The sequence below is a fragment of the Amaranthus tricolor genome, chromosome 1, assembly GCF_026212465.1.
Source record: "Amaranthus tricolor cultivar Red isolate AtriRed21 chromosome 1, ASM2621246v1, whole genome shotgun sequence".
Classification (NCBI taxonomy): domain Eukaryota; kingdom Viridiplantae; phylum Streptophyta; class Magnoliopsida; order Caryophyllales; family Amaranthaceae; genus Amaranthus; species Amaranthus tricolor.
This window is the reverse complement of record NC_080047.1, coordinates 7,903,918-7,920,074: the sequence shown is the minus strand read 5'-3', so window position 1 is coordinate 7,920,074 and position 16,157 is coordinate 7,903,918. Positions and strand designations below refer to the sequence as shown.

The 16,157-nt window shown below is 33.3% G+C and overlaps 2 protein-coding genes and 1 non-coding gene across 3 annotated transcripts; 1 reads left to right on the top strand and 2 right to left on the bottom strand.

Annotated features, from left to right (window-relative positions):
• The first annotated feature begins 578 nt into the window (after positions 1-578).
• Positions 579-6,468, top strand: LOC130828801 (probable LRR receptor-like serine/threonine-protein kinase At2g16250). Its single transcript, XM_057694804.1, has 4 exons — positions 579-3,152; positions 3,991-4,119; positions 4,359-4,381; positions 5,313-6,468. Exons 1-4 carry the CDS (start codon positions 1,165-1,167, stop codon positions 5,921-5,923), a joined length of 2,751 nt encoding a protein of 916 aa, XP_057550787.1. The 5' UTR covers positions 579-1,164; the 3' UTR covers positions 5,924-6,468.
• Positions 6,469-6,820: 352 nt separating this feature from the next.
• Positions 6,821-6,892, bottom strand: TRNAQ-CUG (transfer RNA glutamine (anticodon CUG)). Its single transcript has one exon. It is a non-coding gene; the product is annotated as a tRNA-Gln (tRNA).
• A 1,162-nt stretch (positions 6,893-8,054) lies between these two features.
• LOC130828845 (NADH dehydrogenase [ubiquinone] iron-sulfur protein 8, mitochondrial-like) lies at positions 8,055-15,221 on the bottom strand. Its single transcript, XM_057694862.1, has 8 exons — positions 15,004-15,221; positions 13,569-13,653; positions 11,908-11,961; positions 11,708-11,799; positions 11,482-11,595; positions 9,035-9,102; positions 8,826-8,937; positions 8,055-8,462 (listed from the first exon to the last, which is right to left on the bottom strand). The coding sequence occupies exons 1-8, from the start codon at positions 15,055-15,057 to the stop codon at positions 8,367-8,369; spliced, it is 675 nt and encodes a 224-aa protein (XP_057550845.1). The 5' UTR covers positions 15,058-15,221; the 3' UTR covers positions 8,055-8,366.
• Positions 15,222-16,157: the final 936 nt, after the last annotated feature.

The following is a 16,157-nucleotide window of genomic DNA, read 5'->3' as shown; positions in this document are numbered from 1 at the left end:
TTAGTAAAACTTTATTTCTTGAAATCCTTTTCTTTTATTTTTATTTCTTGGAATCCTAATAGCATATTTAGACCATTAATTTTTTAGCTAACATACTTAGACTAAACATAAAAGATTTCCAACAAAATGTGTAAATTCAAGACTTTTCAACAATAATACAAATTCAATAATAATACAAATTCAATAATCATTTATTAGGACTTTTCAAAATAATAGCATGATTAACTTTTTCTTAATCAAATTTTGTCTTGATTAGCGTAAATATCACTTTTTTTAAATAATATCATAACTTATAAATTTGATTCTCACTGTCCATCTCTTAAACCTCTCTTTCCTTAATTTGCCTTTTTAATAAAAATATAAATTAATATTTTTTAAGGACTTTTCCATTCCTTTTATACAACAACAAACACGCCAAATAGAAAATCAAAGAGAACTAAAAACCAAAAGATTCATGTCATCATCTATAAAAGAGGCCCTTTTTTAAAAGCTTTTTGGTAATAAAAGTAGACTATAGCTTTGTGTATAAGAGAGTGACACATTCAAAAAAATTAATTTAAAAAAAAAAAAATTGTAGACAGACGGCTTGACCAGCACAACTTCAAATCAAACCCATCCAAAATTCCAAATCTCTCTCTCTCTTCTTTCTCTCAAAAAAATTAATAATATTATCAATTATTATTAACTTTAAAATAACCCATAAATTATTTTTTAAAATTATATGATCTGAATTTACTCTTTTTCTCTCAACATCCCAAAACACCATTGTTAACCCAAGAAAAAGCTAGAATTTTTCTAGAGAGAGAGTTGGTGGGTGATACTGTAACTGATTTAAGTATTCAGAGAAAAAGATGCTGATTTTTTACACCACCAGAAATGAAAGCTACTCAAGCTTGTGAAGAAATAGGTAAAGATTTAATCCTTTTCTTTTCTTCGTTAATTTAGGAAAAAAAAAAGTTGAAAATTTTAGTTGGGTAGAAGGAAAAATTGGAAAAGAATGCAATTCAGCATTGTTTTTTCTCAACTACCCTTAATGATTACCAAGTTTTTTGGGACAAAAATTGCTTTGTAGAAGACTAACATTGGAAGTTAGTTGAAAGGAAGAACAAAAAAGATGTGTAGATCACTACTCCATTGCTATATTTTGTTGTTAAAAGCTTAAAAATGGTGAGATTTAGAAAACCCAATTTGTTATTTATTGTAGAATTTATGTTTTTTTGGTGGGTTTTGTTGAGATTTGGGAGTACATTTGTTTTGGTTGTGGGTCAACAACAACAAAGGATTACTTTGCCTTCAGAAAGAATTGCTTTGATTCAACTCAGATCATCATTGGGTCTTAGAGCTAAGGATTGGCCAATTAAACCTGACCCATGTACATTTTGGAGGGGAATTCAGTGTAATAATAATGGTTCTGTAATTGGGATTAATATATCTGGGTTTAGAAGAACTAGATTTGGTGTTTTAAACCCACAATTTGCTGTTGATTCTATTGGTAATTTGACCAATTTAGTGTCTTTTAATGCTTCTTCATTTGAACTTCCTGGTCAAATCCCTAATTGGTTTGGGCAAAGATTGGGTAGGTTGCAAGTTCTTGATCTTCATTCTTGTTCTATTAAGGGGTTTATACCTTTAAGTTTGGGAAATTTGAGTAGGTTAAATACTTTGATTCTATCTCAAAATAATCTTAGTGGTATTGTCCCTTCTACTTTAAGTCAACTTGTGAGCCTTTCAATTCTTGATCTTTCCCACAATTTGCTTAATGGGTCAATTCCAGATTCATTTGCCTCCCTTATGAACCTCTCGTCCCTCGACTTATCATCGAATTTCCTATCTGGGTCGATTCCTCGTGGTATTGGGGTTTTGCAGAATCTAAGGACCTTGAATTTTTCCAATAATAGGTTTGTGTCTGATGTCCCACCTCAACTTGGTGATCTTACTGGTCTGATTGACCTAGACCTTAGTTTTAATTCTCTAGGCAGTACGTTGCCTTCGGATTTGAAGGGGTTGAGGAGTTTGAGAACTTTGGCGGTTGGGAACAATAAGCTTTTCGGTTCATTGCCAGATGGATTATTTGCAGATTTGACCGGATTGGAGATTTTGGGTTTGAACGATAACAACTTTTCGGGTGATATTCCTGATGCATTGTGGTCAATTCCTAGGTTGCAGATTGTTGATGTTTCGGGAAATAAGTTTACGGGTATGCTTCCAAATGTTACCTTGAAGGGGAATCAGACTTTTTCTTCGCTTAATCTCTCGAATAATGAATATTATGGGGGTTTAACATCGGTGCTACAAAGATATAGTTCGCTTGATTTATCGGGCAATTACTTTGAGGGAAAGGTTCCGTCATATGTGAATGATGTTGCATTCCTAAATGTTAATTGTCTCCAAAATGCTACGGGACAGAGGACGGAGGAGGAATGTTCCTCGTTCTATACATCGAAAGGTTTGGTTTTCGACAATTTTGGGATTCCAAGTACAAATGTTATTCCGGGTTCAGGGCAAGTGCCTAAGAAGTCGAATCACAGGCGTACTATTATATTAGCTGCTGTTTTGGGGGGAGTTGGTCTATTGCTCTTGCTGATTTTTCTGCTATTGTTGTTCATATGCGCTCGAAGGAATCGCGGTACAAGGCAAATAGGGAATGGTGTGGGTCCGATCCCTCCGTCTGGAGCTGCGCCACCTTCACCAGGAGTTTCGATTAATTTTTCGAGTTTGGGTGAAGGATTAACTTATCAGCAGCTACTTGATGCTACGAATAACTTTGGTGATACGAATCTTATTAAAAACGGACATTCCGGTGATTTATTCCGTGGTGTTCTTGAAGGTGGTATTCATGTTGTCATCAAAAGAATAAATTTGAATTCGGTAAAACGGGAGTCGTACCTTGTAGAGCTTGACTTTTTTAGTAAAGTATCACATCCTAGATTGGTTCCTCTTTTGGGATACTGCTTGGACCAGGAAAATGAAAAATATCTTGTGTATAAGTACATGCCAAATGTCGATTTATCAAGTTCTTTGTACAGGAAGATTAGTACTGATACTGAGGGTTTGCAATCCTTGGATTGGATAACAAGACTAAAGATAGCAATCGGAGCAGCAGAGGGTCTATCGTACCTGCATCATGAATGTACACCGCCCTTTGTTCATCGGTAATCTACATTTCCATTAATTTAGTTTTTTTCTTCATATTTTTCGTTTTTCATGTTGCATTTTGTTGCATCAATATGTTTTGTGTTTGCGGATTCTTGTCCAATGATTATATTGATTCTTATTGTTTTGCACTTTTTATCAATGTGATTGGGTTATTGTTAGAGGTGTTCATTCGGGTCAACGGGTTGATTTTGGGTTAGGTGTTTCGTGTTAATTTGAAATCGGGTTTTGTGTCCATATTATATTTTTCATAATTGTAAATCATTTTTGAAATCGGGTCAAATTGAATTCGGTTACAAGGTAGGTAAATTTCGGATCATTGTGTCTGCTTTGAACATCTCTATTCTCTAGTTGTAGTCACTTGTGGGAGTAGCAATTAGCATGTTTGGTTTGCCAAACATTAAGATTCTAAACGGAATCAAGAGTGTAAATCCATTACCGGTTGTTTATTTTCTTAAACCAATAAACATTTCCATTACAAGAAGCAAACCAATACCGTACATTTTCCTCTGCTCCACCACCGGTAACAATTGATCTCTCGTCTCCCTTGTTCATCATCGTGCCTACTCTCAAGTGTTAACCATTTCCATCTCAAGTGTTTCCAAACAATTAATATCAACTACTTGTATCGTTACCGTGTTAATTTCCTGAGTGCTTCCATTTGATTGCATTTCCTTTAATTATTATACCAAACAACCCCTTAATGTATGCTTCTTAATATCTAATTGCATATGTTACAATGATTGCCTTTTTTTGTTTGGATTTTTGCATCATATATACAACATAGCCATATAATCCCATTTATTTGTCCATGACTTAGCGTCAATATCTCTGCAGGGATGTACAAGCTAGTAGCATACTACTTGACGATAAATTCGAAGTAAGACTTGGCAGTCTAAGTGAGGTCGGTGTACAAGAAGGAGATACTCAACCAGGAGTCATTACAAGATTGTTGCGGTTGCCGCAGTAAGTAGCTTTCTTTATCGCCACACATTTTTAGTATTTGGATACTTTAAGTATATGCACGCAAAATTGCAATGCATTCACTGATTCACAAATTTCACATCTATTTGAAAATTGTTAAGTTTGGGATGATCAAGGAATTGGGATTTTGTGTTCTCGGAAAATCTTGACAGTTTGACTTTGCCTTTTCTTCTTCTACTCCCGTTCAATTATACTAATATTGTTTTATTTGATATTTGCAGGGGCTCCGAACAAGGGCCATCAGGTATGTAGAACGGAATTAAAATTTATCAACATTTTATTATTGAATAAGAAATTAAAATTATGATTTTGTTGCATGACATATCATTCGTTTTTATCAGCACTATTTACCTACAAAATAAAGGAAAATAAAGCATTTCCGGGCATTATTTACATATGAGCTTCCCAAACTCTATATCTATTGTTACCCTATTATAGGGGCTATCTTTTCCTCATGTTTTCGGATGTTACGGTCTAATGCTTGTTGAGCTGAAAAAAATGACCAATTGCATAGATAACTTCCGATAGTGTAGTTCTTGGAATTGTAAGATAGCTTTCAGGATGCAAATTCCCTGAGGTATTGTTTTGTTGCCTTGTAAGCTGACAGTCGTCACCTCGGTTTAAAAAAATTGGCTTTTGTGTGAGCTTGGATTGTTGGATGGAAGTTTTTGTGTTAAATTGGCTGAAATTCGATGCTAGTATACAAATATCGAAATGGTTAGTAGGTCTATGATCTGATATAGGCGGAACTTCTATCTTATGGTCTAATCAGCCTTTTGAATATTTCTGGTTGTGAGAAATGAGAATGTGCGATCGGGATATTAGGCTTTAAGTCTTATTCGTGTGTTTTTTGTTGTATACATATTTTGCTACCGTTTTTAACTCCCTTCCGCAACCAATGAAAGTTCAAACCATTGTGTAGCAAAAGATAGTTGCTTAATGTTTATTGCTTTGAAAAGTGTTGTTCGAGCTAGTCACGGGTACTGAAGACCGGTGTAACATGATTCGCCAGTTAATTTGCTTTTTGAATTCGCAATTCGCGTAAAATGACCTAAAATAGCCCAAAACCGACCATAATTCGCTTTTTTTGATTCACGATTCGCAAGAAGATTAGTGAATCATGTGATAGCGGTCTAGACATGAGCCTTTAACAATTTTGCGCATATTTTCTCCAGGTTCTCAGGCATCAATATGTGCATACGATGTTTATTGTTTCGGTAAAGTGTTGCTCGAGCTAGTCACAGGTAAACTAGGCATGAGTGCATCGAATGATGCCGGCGTGAAGGAATGGATTGATCAAACATTGCCCTATATAAATGTATACGACAAAGAACTCGTGATGAAAATTGTGGACCCCTCTTTGATATACGATGAGGACCTATTAGAAGAAGTATGGGCGATGGCTATTGTGGCTAGATCATGTCTCAATCCAAAGCCTTCGAGAAGACCGCTCATGAGATATATTCTTAAAGCATTGGAGAATCCATTAAAAGTTGTACGAGAAGAAAATGCCGGATCAGGAAGGCTTAGAACAACATCGTCTAGAGGTTCATGGAATGCTTCGGTATTTGGAAGTTGGAGGCAAAGCTTGGATGTCGGTGCTGCCCCCGCAGTACCCGCTTCTCGTATTGAGGGAACAGGCAGCCTAAAACGGTCGGGAACTTCAGGTTCACAGAACAGCGGACAGGTCGTTGGTGGCGTGGGCGATAATTCATCTTCGCAACAGCGGCAATCTAGGGAAATATTTCCTGAACCTGCTGATGTGCATGATATAGAAACACCATAGAAACGATGAAACGTTAGAGAAATCGAAAAACAAAATAGATTGTTTCACGTCACATTCTTTGTCAATAACATTTTATGCACCCGCTTATCTACATTTCGTGGGATTCAAGCCAGTTTTGATGTCGATTTATTGAGCTTCCGGAGTTGTACAGCCGTGTTACTCGTGATTCAGTGAAGAAAGTCCGAGGTTTGAAGGAAGGGAGCTTGATTTCGTGAGCAATTTCTGCTTTTATGCTAACCGTTTGATCCTCGAATGCTCGTAAGGCAGCTCGATCAAATCCCGACAAGATTCATTGAACAAGTTTGTTCGAGTTTGGTTATGACGAGGAACCCATGAAGAACAAGCTACTAAAATTTATTTTTTCTGTAATTGATCGATTTTCATTTTCGGGTTCTTGTTGTGAAAGTTGTAAATTATTAGTTTAGAACTCTTCTATGTTTTGTTTTTAGATTTCTATTTATTTTGGTGGGATTATTGGGTGCAAAGAAGTGAAAAAAGAAACAAGAAAAACAATATAACTTCATTTTTTACCCTCTTTATATCCATTATTTAATTCACAGATAATGCTTCCGTATTTACACTTTTTGATTATATTTTAAATTTATCATAATATTATTAGATTCGGGATTGGGGTTAGGTTAGGCTAAAGAATTCCTATGATAAGAGAAAAATGAATTAACCAAGTAATGTAAAATTAAAGCTCTATTACAAAAATAAAATAAAAAGCTTTAACCAATAGACTGCAGACTGCCACAATATGTAGTACGCAGGATTACTGTATTCAGACTGCAGAGCACAATTTAAAATACTACTCCTATTTAAGTATAAAGATACTTTGTATATTAAATAGAAGTATTAAAATGTTAAAAGATCAAATTTACAAAAAAAATAAAAAAAAGGTCCTACCGAGATTTGAACTCGGGTTACTGGATTCAGAGTCCAATGTCCTAACCACTAGACCATAGGACCTTGATTGATACAGAATTAACGTTTAATACCCTTAAAACCACAGTTTGATTTTTCCGAATTTATGATTGTTATACTAACAATTTACACAATTTAACATATTATTTTGATCATTTAATAATTAATTTGTGCAAAACTTAAAAAATACTCATAATAATTAATATTATGAACTATACTTTCAGACGATTTAAATAACATTTCAGTTGTCTATTTTTTAAACAATTATTAGGTAGTAAGTACTCCTATTTGAGAATAGAGTATTCCATCAAACCAAACTTTCATGTCTCATTGCCAATTTATTGGGTCGGTCACTTTGAAGTTCGCAATTTCGCATCCACCCTTTCTACCCAGCATCTCATATCATCCATCTGTTCACGGATTTTTTTAAATAAGATTGGTATTTTTTTTATAGTGGACTAGAGAATTTCTATAGGTAAATGGGAGAGTAAATTTAAGTTTTTTTTTTGTAAGTGGTGATAAACAAATAATTGTCACAAAGGTGAAATAAAAGGCCCTCAACCACTATACTAAATAATCCCGCCAATCATAATAACATATTTGATATAAAGAGATGTATATTGTATAGCAATTAATGGTCGATCGAGTTATCTTTTTTAACTGGTTATTAATATTGGCCATTTTATTAGCTAATTAGAGAAAAAGAAATTTAAAATTTTATAAATTTATTAAATAAGAGAGTCTCACTATGAAATAATTTTATATTGAACTAAATATAATTCAACTAAACTAATATATCCACTTTCATGCTTAGTTATTTCGAGCTTATCACTGTGTTAAAATCACATTTTAGATATTATAACATTCATTTATTGTTTTAATATTTAAACTCTTATATAAACTTGTCTCACCATAAGATGATTTATACAAAATTTGCTCTAAATCCAAATGTCAATAACCAATAAAAAAACTCATAGTGACTTTTGATTTTAGCTTATGGGTCAGCTTTTCAAATGACTTACAAGCCAATCGTCAAACATTTATTTAAATTGTTTGACTAATTTAAAAAATAAAAGATAAAAATCAAAAATCAAAAGCTAAAAATAAACAAAAAAAAAAACTCATTTATCAAACACAACGATAATACTAAATGGTTTTCATGTTTCTTTGGACAAGGAGTAGAATGACAAAAATTTCAAATTATATACACAGGTAAAAACATTAGTAATGGAATTGAATAAACCATAAACTGCACATCGGAAATAAATGCAGGGACAGACAGAAAAACCAAGGCGCAGACATGTAAGTTGAGTCTTGTAGAATGTTTTGGCGTTCACATCACATGTGATTATGGCCGAATAATAGATCAAAATTCAATTCCGAAATCTATATGATTTAATTTAACAATGTTTACAAAAAAAATTACAATATGATCTCTGAAATTCCACAAACAGAGATTATTAAATTTGATTTAGAAACGAAAATAGAAAAACAGCATAGCCTCGTCAAGTAACTGGGATTAGCGATACAAACTTTCCGATCTCAGATTCTCAGCGATCTCGGTTTCCCATCGATCACCGTTCTCCAACAACTTCTCCTTATCATACAGAAGCTCCTGCGACATTTTGATGCAAGAGTAGCTTCAGAAACGGATTGAACTTATACGGGAAAAACCAAGGGGAAAAGAGTTGGTTGCTGGATTGCTGTCTTTGTAGACAACTGCACCAACTATTCCATACCAACAAATAAATAGTTCTTTGGTATTTTAAAAACAATTTTTTTGTTTTTTTGTAACGAGCAACAAAAAACATTTTGATACAAATTATTTAGTAAAAAGATGAAGCAATCAAACTTTTAGGAAAAGATGAAGCAATCAAACTTTTAGGAAGAGTATTTAATTGGCAGTGCTTTCGAGTTTCGCCTATTAAGAATAAGTGAAGAGCTAAAGAATTTTGATAATACAAAGAACAATACTAACCTCGTGAGTTTCTGTTGCAAATTCGAAGTTTGGTCCTTCAACAATGGCATCAACCGGGCATGCCTCTTGGCAGAAACCACAGTAAATGCATTTTGTCATATCAATATCATACCTTCAAAAAAAATATGTTTCATTTAGATGCTTCGATTAAGGGGTGTGAACATGGTTAGTTAAGTACATTAAGATTTTCTCAAGAAGATACATGCTACCTGGTTGTCCTACGGCTTCCATCTTCCCTTTCTTCTGCCTCAATAGTAATTGCTTGAGCAGGACAGACCTAAAAGGTTGACAGTAGCTAAAAAATTAAGTGATCAATACAGCAGCAGTGATATATGGAACCAAAGAACAAAACATATATCAACAAGAACATACACAACATTTAGCTCAATGCAAACACTAAAGCAAATATGAGTTCCAATACTAATACTGGAAGGAATCGCATGAAACAGCAAAAGGTAGAGCAAGGAACTACTCACCTAATGCAAAGGTTTCCAGACTTACACCGTTATTGCTAACTAAAGTATCACAGAGAACTTAGGCCTTTGCCAAGCAAAGAAATTTACATCAAACCCACAAATATTTAGTGATGATAGGTTAATACGAGACCCCCTACCCTCTCATCATACCTCTTCACAATATGCATAGCACTTATCTCACAAAATATCCATTCATCAATGTCTCCAAGGACCATGGAACCCTATCAGTGTTTGAGGGGGAAAAGTTGCCGTCTCAGGACTCTTATATGTTGATGACTTCATCATTTTTGGAAAGGCTTTTCAAGCCAACTTTGCATCAGTCTCCAACACTCTAGACACCATTGCATCAGTCTCCATTCTCCAACACTAGAGACCTTCAAACAGGCGAGTAATGAAAAGCAGAAAAAGCTCTGTTTACTTCTCTCCGAACACAAACAATCAAATGAAGATAACTTTAAACAGGAGTTTCATTTGTAGCTTTCCCTCTTAACACAAAAAGAAAATCCAAAAACTTTTGCAACCCCAGAATAACACCCAAACAAGGGTAAAACCCCAGAATTTATGACCGCAATTTCTACTGACCTATTTGAAATATAGATGATCGAGTGTGAAAAGCAAGAACTATAATCACATTTTTCAAACATGCCGAAATTGACAATCAAATAATCACAAACCTATCATTTAGCCTGCTCCTTTATCCACGCTTGGGATCAACAATGAGCAATGAGCACTCAACGACAACGGGGATATGGTATCGCTAATGGTTAAGGGTAGTATTACAAAACAGTCATCAAAACAACTACTATATGGATGTGCACACTGAACTTTTAGGAAGATAGGGTAGTTGAATTGCAGATGCTTCAATGGATGAGTGCATATATTTAGAAGGATTGAATTCAAAACGAAAACATAAGAAAAGGTTAAGGCATCACATATACCAAGATAAAGATGGGAGATAATCGTTTAAGGTGGTTTCGAAATGTGCAACATGTTAGCAGACCACTAAGAAAGATTGAAAATTAAAACTTAGGGGTTTATAAAGAGGGAGAGAAAACACGAAACAAATGAATAGAAAAGGATATGATGAATCTCATGTACGGGTTTGAGTTGGTATATAACCAAATGAATGGAGAAGGAGAATTTACATAGATGACAACTGGGACTAATTTATGGTTCATGTAGCGAAACCCAATCTTTTGGGATTAACATTTTGGCATTATCTTTTTCTTTTTATGTAACACAAATTTCTTCCCTTTCTTTGTGATTATGTAACAAGGTTGTTGATACACTTACACAATTAGCTGGAATAAATTAGTGTATTTAATAACTCCAAATTTTGACATCCTCTCCATCCGGATGTACTAAAAAGCTACTTGATAAGTGCAATGCTAGCATCCATGGGTGGAACCAATTTTACAATTGTTTTGTGGACTCTATAATGGAGCTTTGTAAGTAATGATGAAACTCCTTCTCTACCAATACTGATAGAACCAATAAAATAGCCCGAATGTTGTCACGATTGCAGTAACAGTCGCGATTGTGGCACATTGCAGTGTTACGAATCGTTTTGCGAACATCGCAAAGTGAATCGTTGACTTGAAAATAATCCATCTTATCATCATAATTTAAGTTTTCAAGAAAATATCTACAAATTAAAGCTTAAAATAGACCTTTTAGAACCTGATACACTTTCAAAAAAGCTAATAATGTCTAATATGTTATAACAACTTAAAAAGACATTACTCCATGATTATAAATCACAGATTCGTTTAAAAGCAGAACGTAACTGCCTTATTTCACACTCTCTAATAAAATATAATAGATGAGCAACTGTCTTTATCCATCTTTCTTCCCTATTTCCTTAATAAAGAAATTCTGATTGCATTTCTTAACCTTAATCTCCATCAAACTCATAGCTTTTCAAGCTCATAATTATCGGCTGGCAATTAGCCACTAAAGCCTAACACCCTAAAAGAACGTTAAATTTTTCATAAGCTTGTGTAAGACCAACTAAAAATAGAAACTACGCTCCGCAAATCATCCCATAGATGCATTAAATTCAAATGAGATAGCTTCAAGATTCAAAAACACAACAGGAGTTATAATCAGAAAATAAGAAAATTCATATTAATCAAGTAAATGTAGTGGATAATCAGAACAAAGCCTAAAAAGCAACTCACAGCTTCACAAAGTTTACAAGCAATGCAGCGTTCCTCTCCAGTTGGGTAACGACGGAGGGCGTGTTCTCCACGAAAACGGGGGCTTAAAGGGCCTTTTTCAAAAGGGTAATTGATCTGCAAAACAGAAGTGAATCAACGATGTTTGCATATGAAATAATATGTGATAAATATTAGATACTAAAAGAGTGCAGCAAAAAAAAAAAAAAAGAAAAAAGGAGACACTCACAGTCACTTTGTCATCGAAGAAGTATTTTAGAGTCAGGGATAGCCCTCTAACCATCTCAGTGAGAAATAAAGTATTTATGCTTCTCTCAAAAACTGCAACCAATAATGAAGTGTCGGCACGTAAAGAAAATACATGATAAAATAAATCTCTGACCAAACGAAATTGATATATAAACTAGTTAACAAAGTGTTGTTTGTTACCAGAACTCCAATCCTTTGATATCTCTCTAACAAGCTTTTCTCTTTCTTCATCATCTACAACAGATGGTAAGAAGAATTAGACGCCTACAACGCAATAAGCATTACAATCCAAAACTATAAAATTACATAAATATTTCATGAATGCAGTCCAAATAGAAGTGTACTCCTGTCCCTAATGCTAGTAAGATGCACAAAACCAGCTCGTCAAAATCATGATAAAAGATTATCAAAAAGCAGCAACAAATGTCTTCAGGTTTTCTGTAAGTGAGGAAATATTCATTTAAATTGTGCTACTTGGATATTTGGATCAAGGTTAATACACAGATAAACCTAATCTACAAATCAAACCTAAATAAACCAATAGTAAAAAAGATATCCCGTTATTCACCATCAAATTACTTAATCATTTAAATTGTATTACTTAGATATTTGGATCAAGGATGATACACAGAGATGAACCTAATCTACTGATCACATGACAGCAGAAACACTCCTGGGAGTGAAGATTGTGATTGGTATCTGCTTCAAATTCCTTCGCAACTTTCAGTCTCTTCATTTTTTGACATTTCTAAAATCTTCCAACCAAAGGGAAACAGATAACCATCAAAGAGTAAGAATGAGGCTTTATTCTCTATCTTTAAAACAATATATATAGCAACAAATTTAGTTTAAATCAATAAAAATATAGCAAAAAAACAAATTCAGTTCAAAAAAAGGAAATGCAAAGAACAATGAATCAGTAAAAATAAGTTCGAAAACACTAAAAGGTTTAATTCAAATAAAAAAAATGTAAGTTCAGTTTAATAGAACAAAGTTGATTCAGCATAGATGAGAAAACGAGAATGGGCCAAAATGGAAGAGTTTTCCAAATAACTATACCAGGAAATAGTCAATGGAAAAGAGAGGGAAGCATATTAAAATACAAGGAGTACAATGCAAAAGCCCAGTACAATGCAAAAGCCTCAACATATAAACTATAAATCAATCTCAATGATCGTTCACGTGAATTTTCCTTCTCCATTCAAAACATGGAGTAGATATAACAAAATTAAATTTTTATCAACTAAAAAAATGGGTATTATTTGGGAAAACATCATGAAAAGCTAGACTTAAGTCAAGCAAAAACCTATTGTAATTAAGTAATGATAAAATTGATCATATACCACTATCCATAGTAACTAAAAAAGACATAATTGATATTCTCTTGAGCTTATAAATTCAACCACATAACTTATCCCTTTTTTCAAACCCAAACCCAAACAATAAGTTGTCATACAATTATAGAAAACATGCACACACAGAAGCGAGCAACAGAAATCAGGAGCAAAGATAAAATAATCAAGTTCACACAAGGATCAAGCACTTAAGCATGCAGCTACTTGAATTTCTTGTTGTCCAGCATTGGGAACCAGATTAGTGAGCAATCACTATGTAAAGCGCAAAGGCCAAAATATAAGTTATAATCCACCTAAGTCTCATGTAACCTGATAACAAGCCAAATACAATCAGAATATCGATAAACCTCAATTTTATCTTGCAGCTTAATTCCCTTATAGTTCCCACAAACAACCACCAATAGTTCGCTTCCAAGGTTATTAGAATAATAATCACATTCCCCAAAAGAGAAACCTGAAATAACAGCATTACAATACATAGCACACCTTTATCAGTGGAAAATGAATGTTTGGTGGCAAATGATCTTGTACCCTGCTGATTGAATCCTTGCCATGGTCGGCCAGTCAAAGCCTGCGTACAAAAATGGAAAACAAAGTACAAGTTACATACAGAAGAAGAGCATCACAAGTAACACATACACACTTAAAAAACAACTGAATGACAGAGGAAACGTTATATGACGCTACCTCCATCAACAGTGATACATTTTTGTCCCAATATCTATCACTCAAATTTACCTTAATTGCCAATAATAGATTCTTAACATTAGCATATGGCTATGTTCATTGGACATATCGTTGCGAACAAAAAAAAAGAAGAAAGCCTCACCAAAAAAAGTTTGCACTTGAGCAAGTACCTATACGAGTGAGTAATGAGCAGCAAACACCCAGACAAAGTCCAAATTATGGTTTTTTCACACCATTATAACACATGAAACATCGTCTTTTACAATGGCCTTGTTTTTGCTCTATGTTTAGGATTAAGGATTTTGCTTTTTTGTGTATGTCAAACTTGTAACATACTCAAATAAATGTTTATCTATAGGAGTGAAAATGTGAAACTAAACTACAAAAGGTGATAGTCATCCTAAAAATGGGAGGTAATCTTGAAAGTGTTCGATTTAACATTACTCTGGTATGAAAATCCATGAGTGGCATTCAAAGGTGAATATACTTTGAATTATAAATTGGAGCAATTAGTCAAATCACAAAGATGGATTTTTTAAATTCACACATGATGAACAGCGGATCAAGAATAGCATTACTAAGATAATATTGAGAAATCAAATCTCAATGGAGGGCGGCAAATAACCAACTTGTTCTGTTTTTGACATTACTCAAGTATGAAAATTCCTTGATTAGGATTGAATCGCATTTTTTTTAACTTTTAAGTATAGAAAAACATATAAGACCCAGTAAGAAAAATCCCTAAGATAATTTCTAAAATAATGGCACAGAAAAAACAGTAACAGACGAGTACGATAAATAACAAGTAATCCAGGTTATTAGAGAACCAGTACAACAATGCCAATTATGGGTCCACAATAAACGAAAGATAATTTCATGCCAACTAAAACATTCTTCCTAATGATTCATAAGGAAATCAATAACATATAATCGCAACTTCAGGAAAAATATCAGCTAATAACAATTCCTCAAAAGTAATTATCAAACACTACCACCCATAATGAGTTAGAATCTCATTACAAACCTCAAAGATCTAAAGTGATCGTTATAAGCAAATCCGATACAATATTACCCCCAAAAAGTTGAGTGTGTTTGACAAATATCATAAGCTTAATCAAAAGAAGAAGTACGAAATAATCAACAAAGTGAGTTAATTGTGTAGAATTTCATCGTTACGGAAGTTAATTTAAAAATAGAGAAATTTAGGGTTTTGAAATAGTAACTAAAGGCTTACAAGCTCACGGAAACGAATAGCAGAAAGCGATTTTCGAGCTAAGATTGCCGCCATTGATGGAAATGGAGCCAGAAATTTGACGATCGATTGATGACGATTCGATGATTCAATATTTTGGTGCTTTGTGGTGGTTTTGAAGGCGGTACAGAAAATGGCGATGCAATCCGCTCTAACCAAGGGTAAAAGGCGGCACAATACGATGCGTTTGGATCAAGTTTATTTCAAATCTATAATCTATTTATCTATCTATCTAAACTATTACTAAAACAAAACATTGTTGACATCGTTACTAATTAAACTTACTTACGTGTTACAACCTCAACAAAAATTTTCCCTCCAACACTCAATGATGGTGTCATTGTTTGTATGACTATTTTTTTATCTTTGACTTTATTATACACATCATTTAATGTAATGGAAAATCATATATATTATTTTTTTTCAATTATTTATAAAATCTTTTTTATTTTATTTATTAAATGAGTATTATTGGTGTATTGAATATTTTGAGATAACTAAAACATAATATACCTTAATTCTAATATGATTCAGGTTGTGACTATTTTTATGTAAGTGAATTATATTTTTCATGATAAAAACTATTTTTTGTTTAAAATTTTATAAAATAATTTTACATATTTTTGTGCGTAAATTTGATTCTTAAATGTGTTATCAATAGTGGTAATACTTTATATAAACTAATGTAATTTATGTCGAAAAATTTAATAAAACAGTACATCACACGGGCATTGTCTAGTTAGATACTAGAACAATTTGCAATTACACCACTAAATACCTTATGGTTGTAATTCATAAAAAATAAATATTAAAACTGTAATTCACAAGAATTCTAAACATTAAAACTGTAATTCGCAAATAAACGTACGTTGAGTAACTAAAAAAAATCAAGATATTTAAAGGTTGAGCATATATGGGGTTGAGTGCACATGAACATTAGGCTTTTAGTCAATATTTTTATCAATAAACACAAGATAGTTAAATACTCCATTTGCTTTATAATATTTGTAAGGTATTTCGTCTAAGACGTTTTCTTTTGTTGGTAATATTTAAAATCTTTCCTTCATGAAAAGTTTTTTATTTGAGTGAGATAATGAATTAAACAATTTTATTGGTCTATTAATTTAATAAATGGT

Coding starts and splice junctions, on each gene's coding strand:
- LOC130828845 (XM_057694862.1), bottom strand. CDS start 15,057: ATGGCGGCAATCTTAGCTCGAAAATCGCTTTCTGCTATTCGTTTCCGT. Junction 11,962..13,568: donor TTCATTTTCCACTGATAAAG/GTGTGCTATGTA, acceptor CATCTGTTGTAG/ATGATGAAGAAAGAGAAAAG. Junction 8,938..9,034: donor GGAAGCCGTAGGACAACCAG/GTAGCATGTATC, acceptor TTTTTTTTGAAG/GTATGATATTGATATGACAA.
- LOC130828801 (XM_057694804.1), top strand. CDS start 1,165: ATGGTGAGATTTAGAAAACCCAATTTGTTATTTATTGTAGAATTTATG. Junction 3,153..3,990: donor ACACCGCCCTTTGTTCATCG/GTAATCTACATT, acceptor ATATCTCTGCAG/GGATGTACAAGCTAGTAGCA. Junction 4,120..4,358: donor AGATTGTTGCGGTTGCCGCA/GTAAGTAGCTTT, acceptor TGATATTTGCAG/GGGCTCCGAACAAGGGCCAT.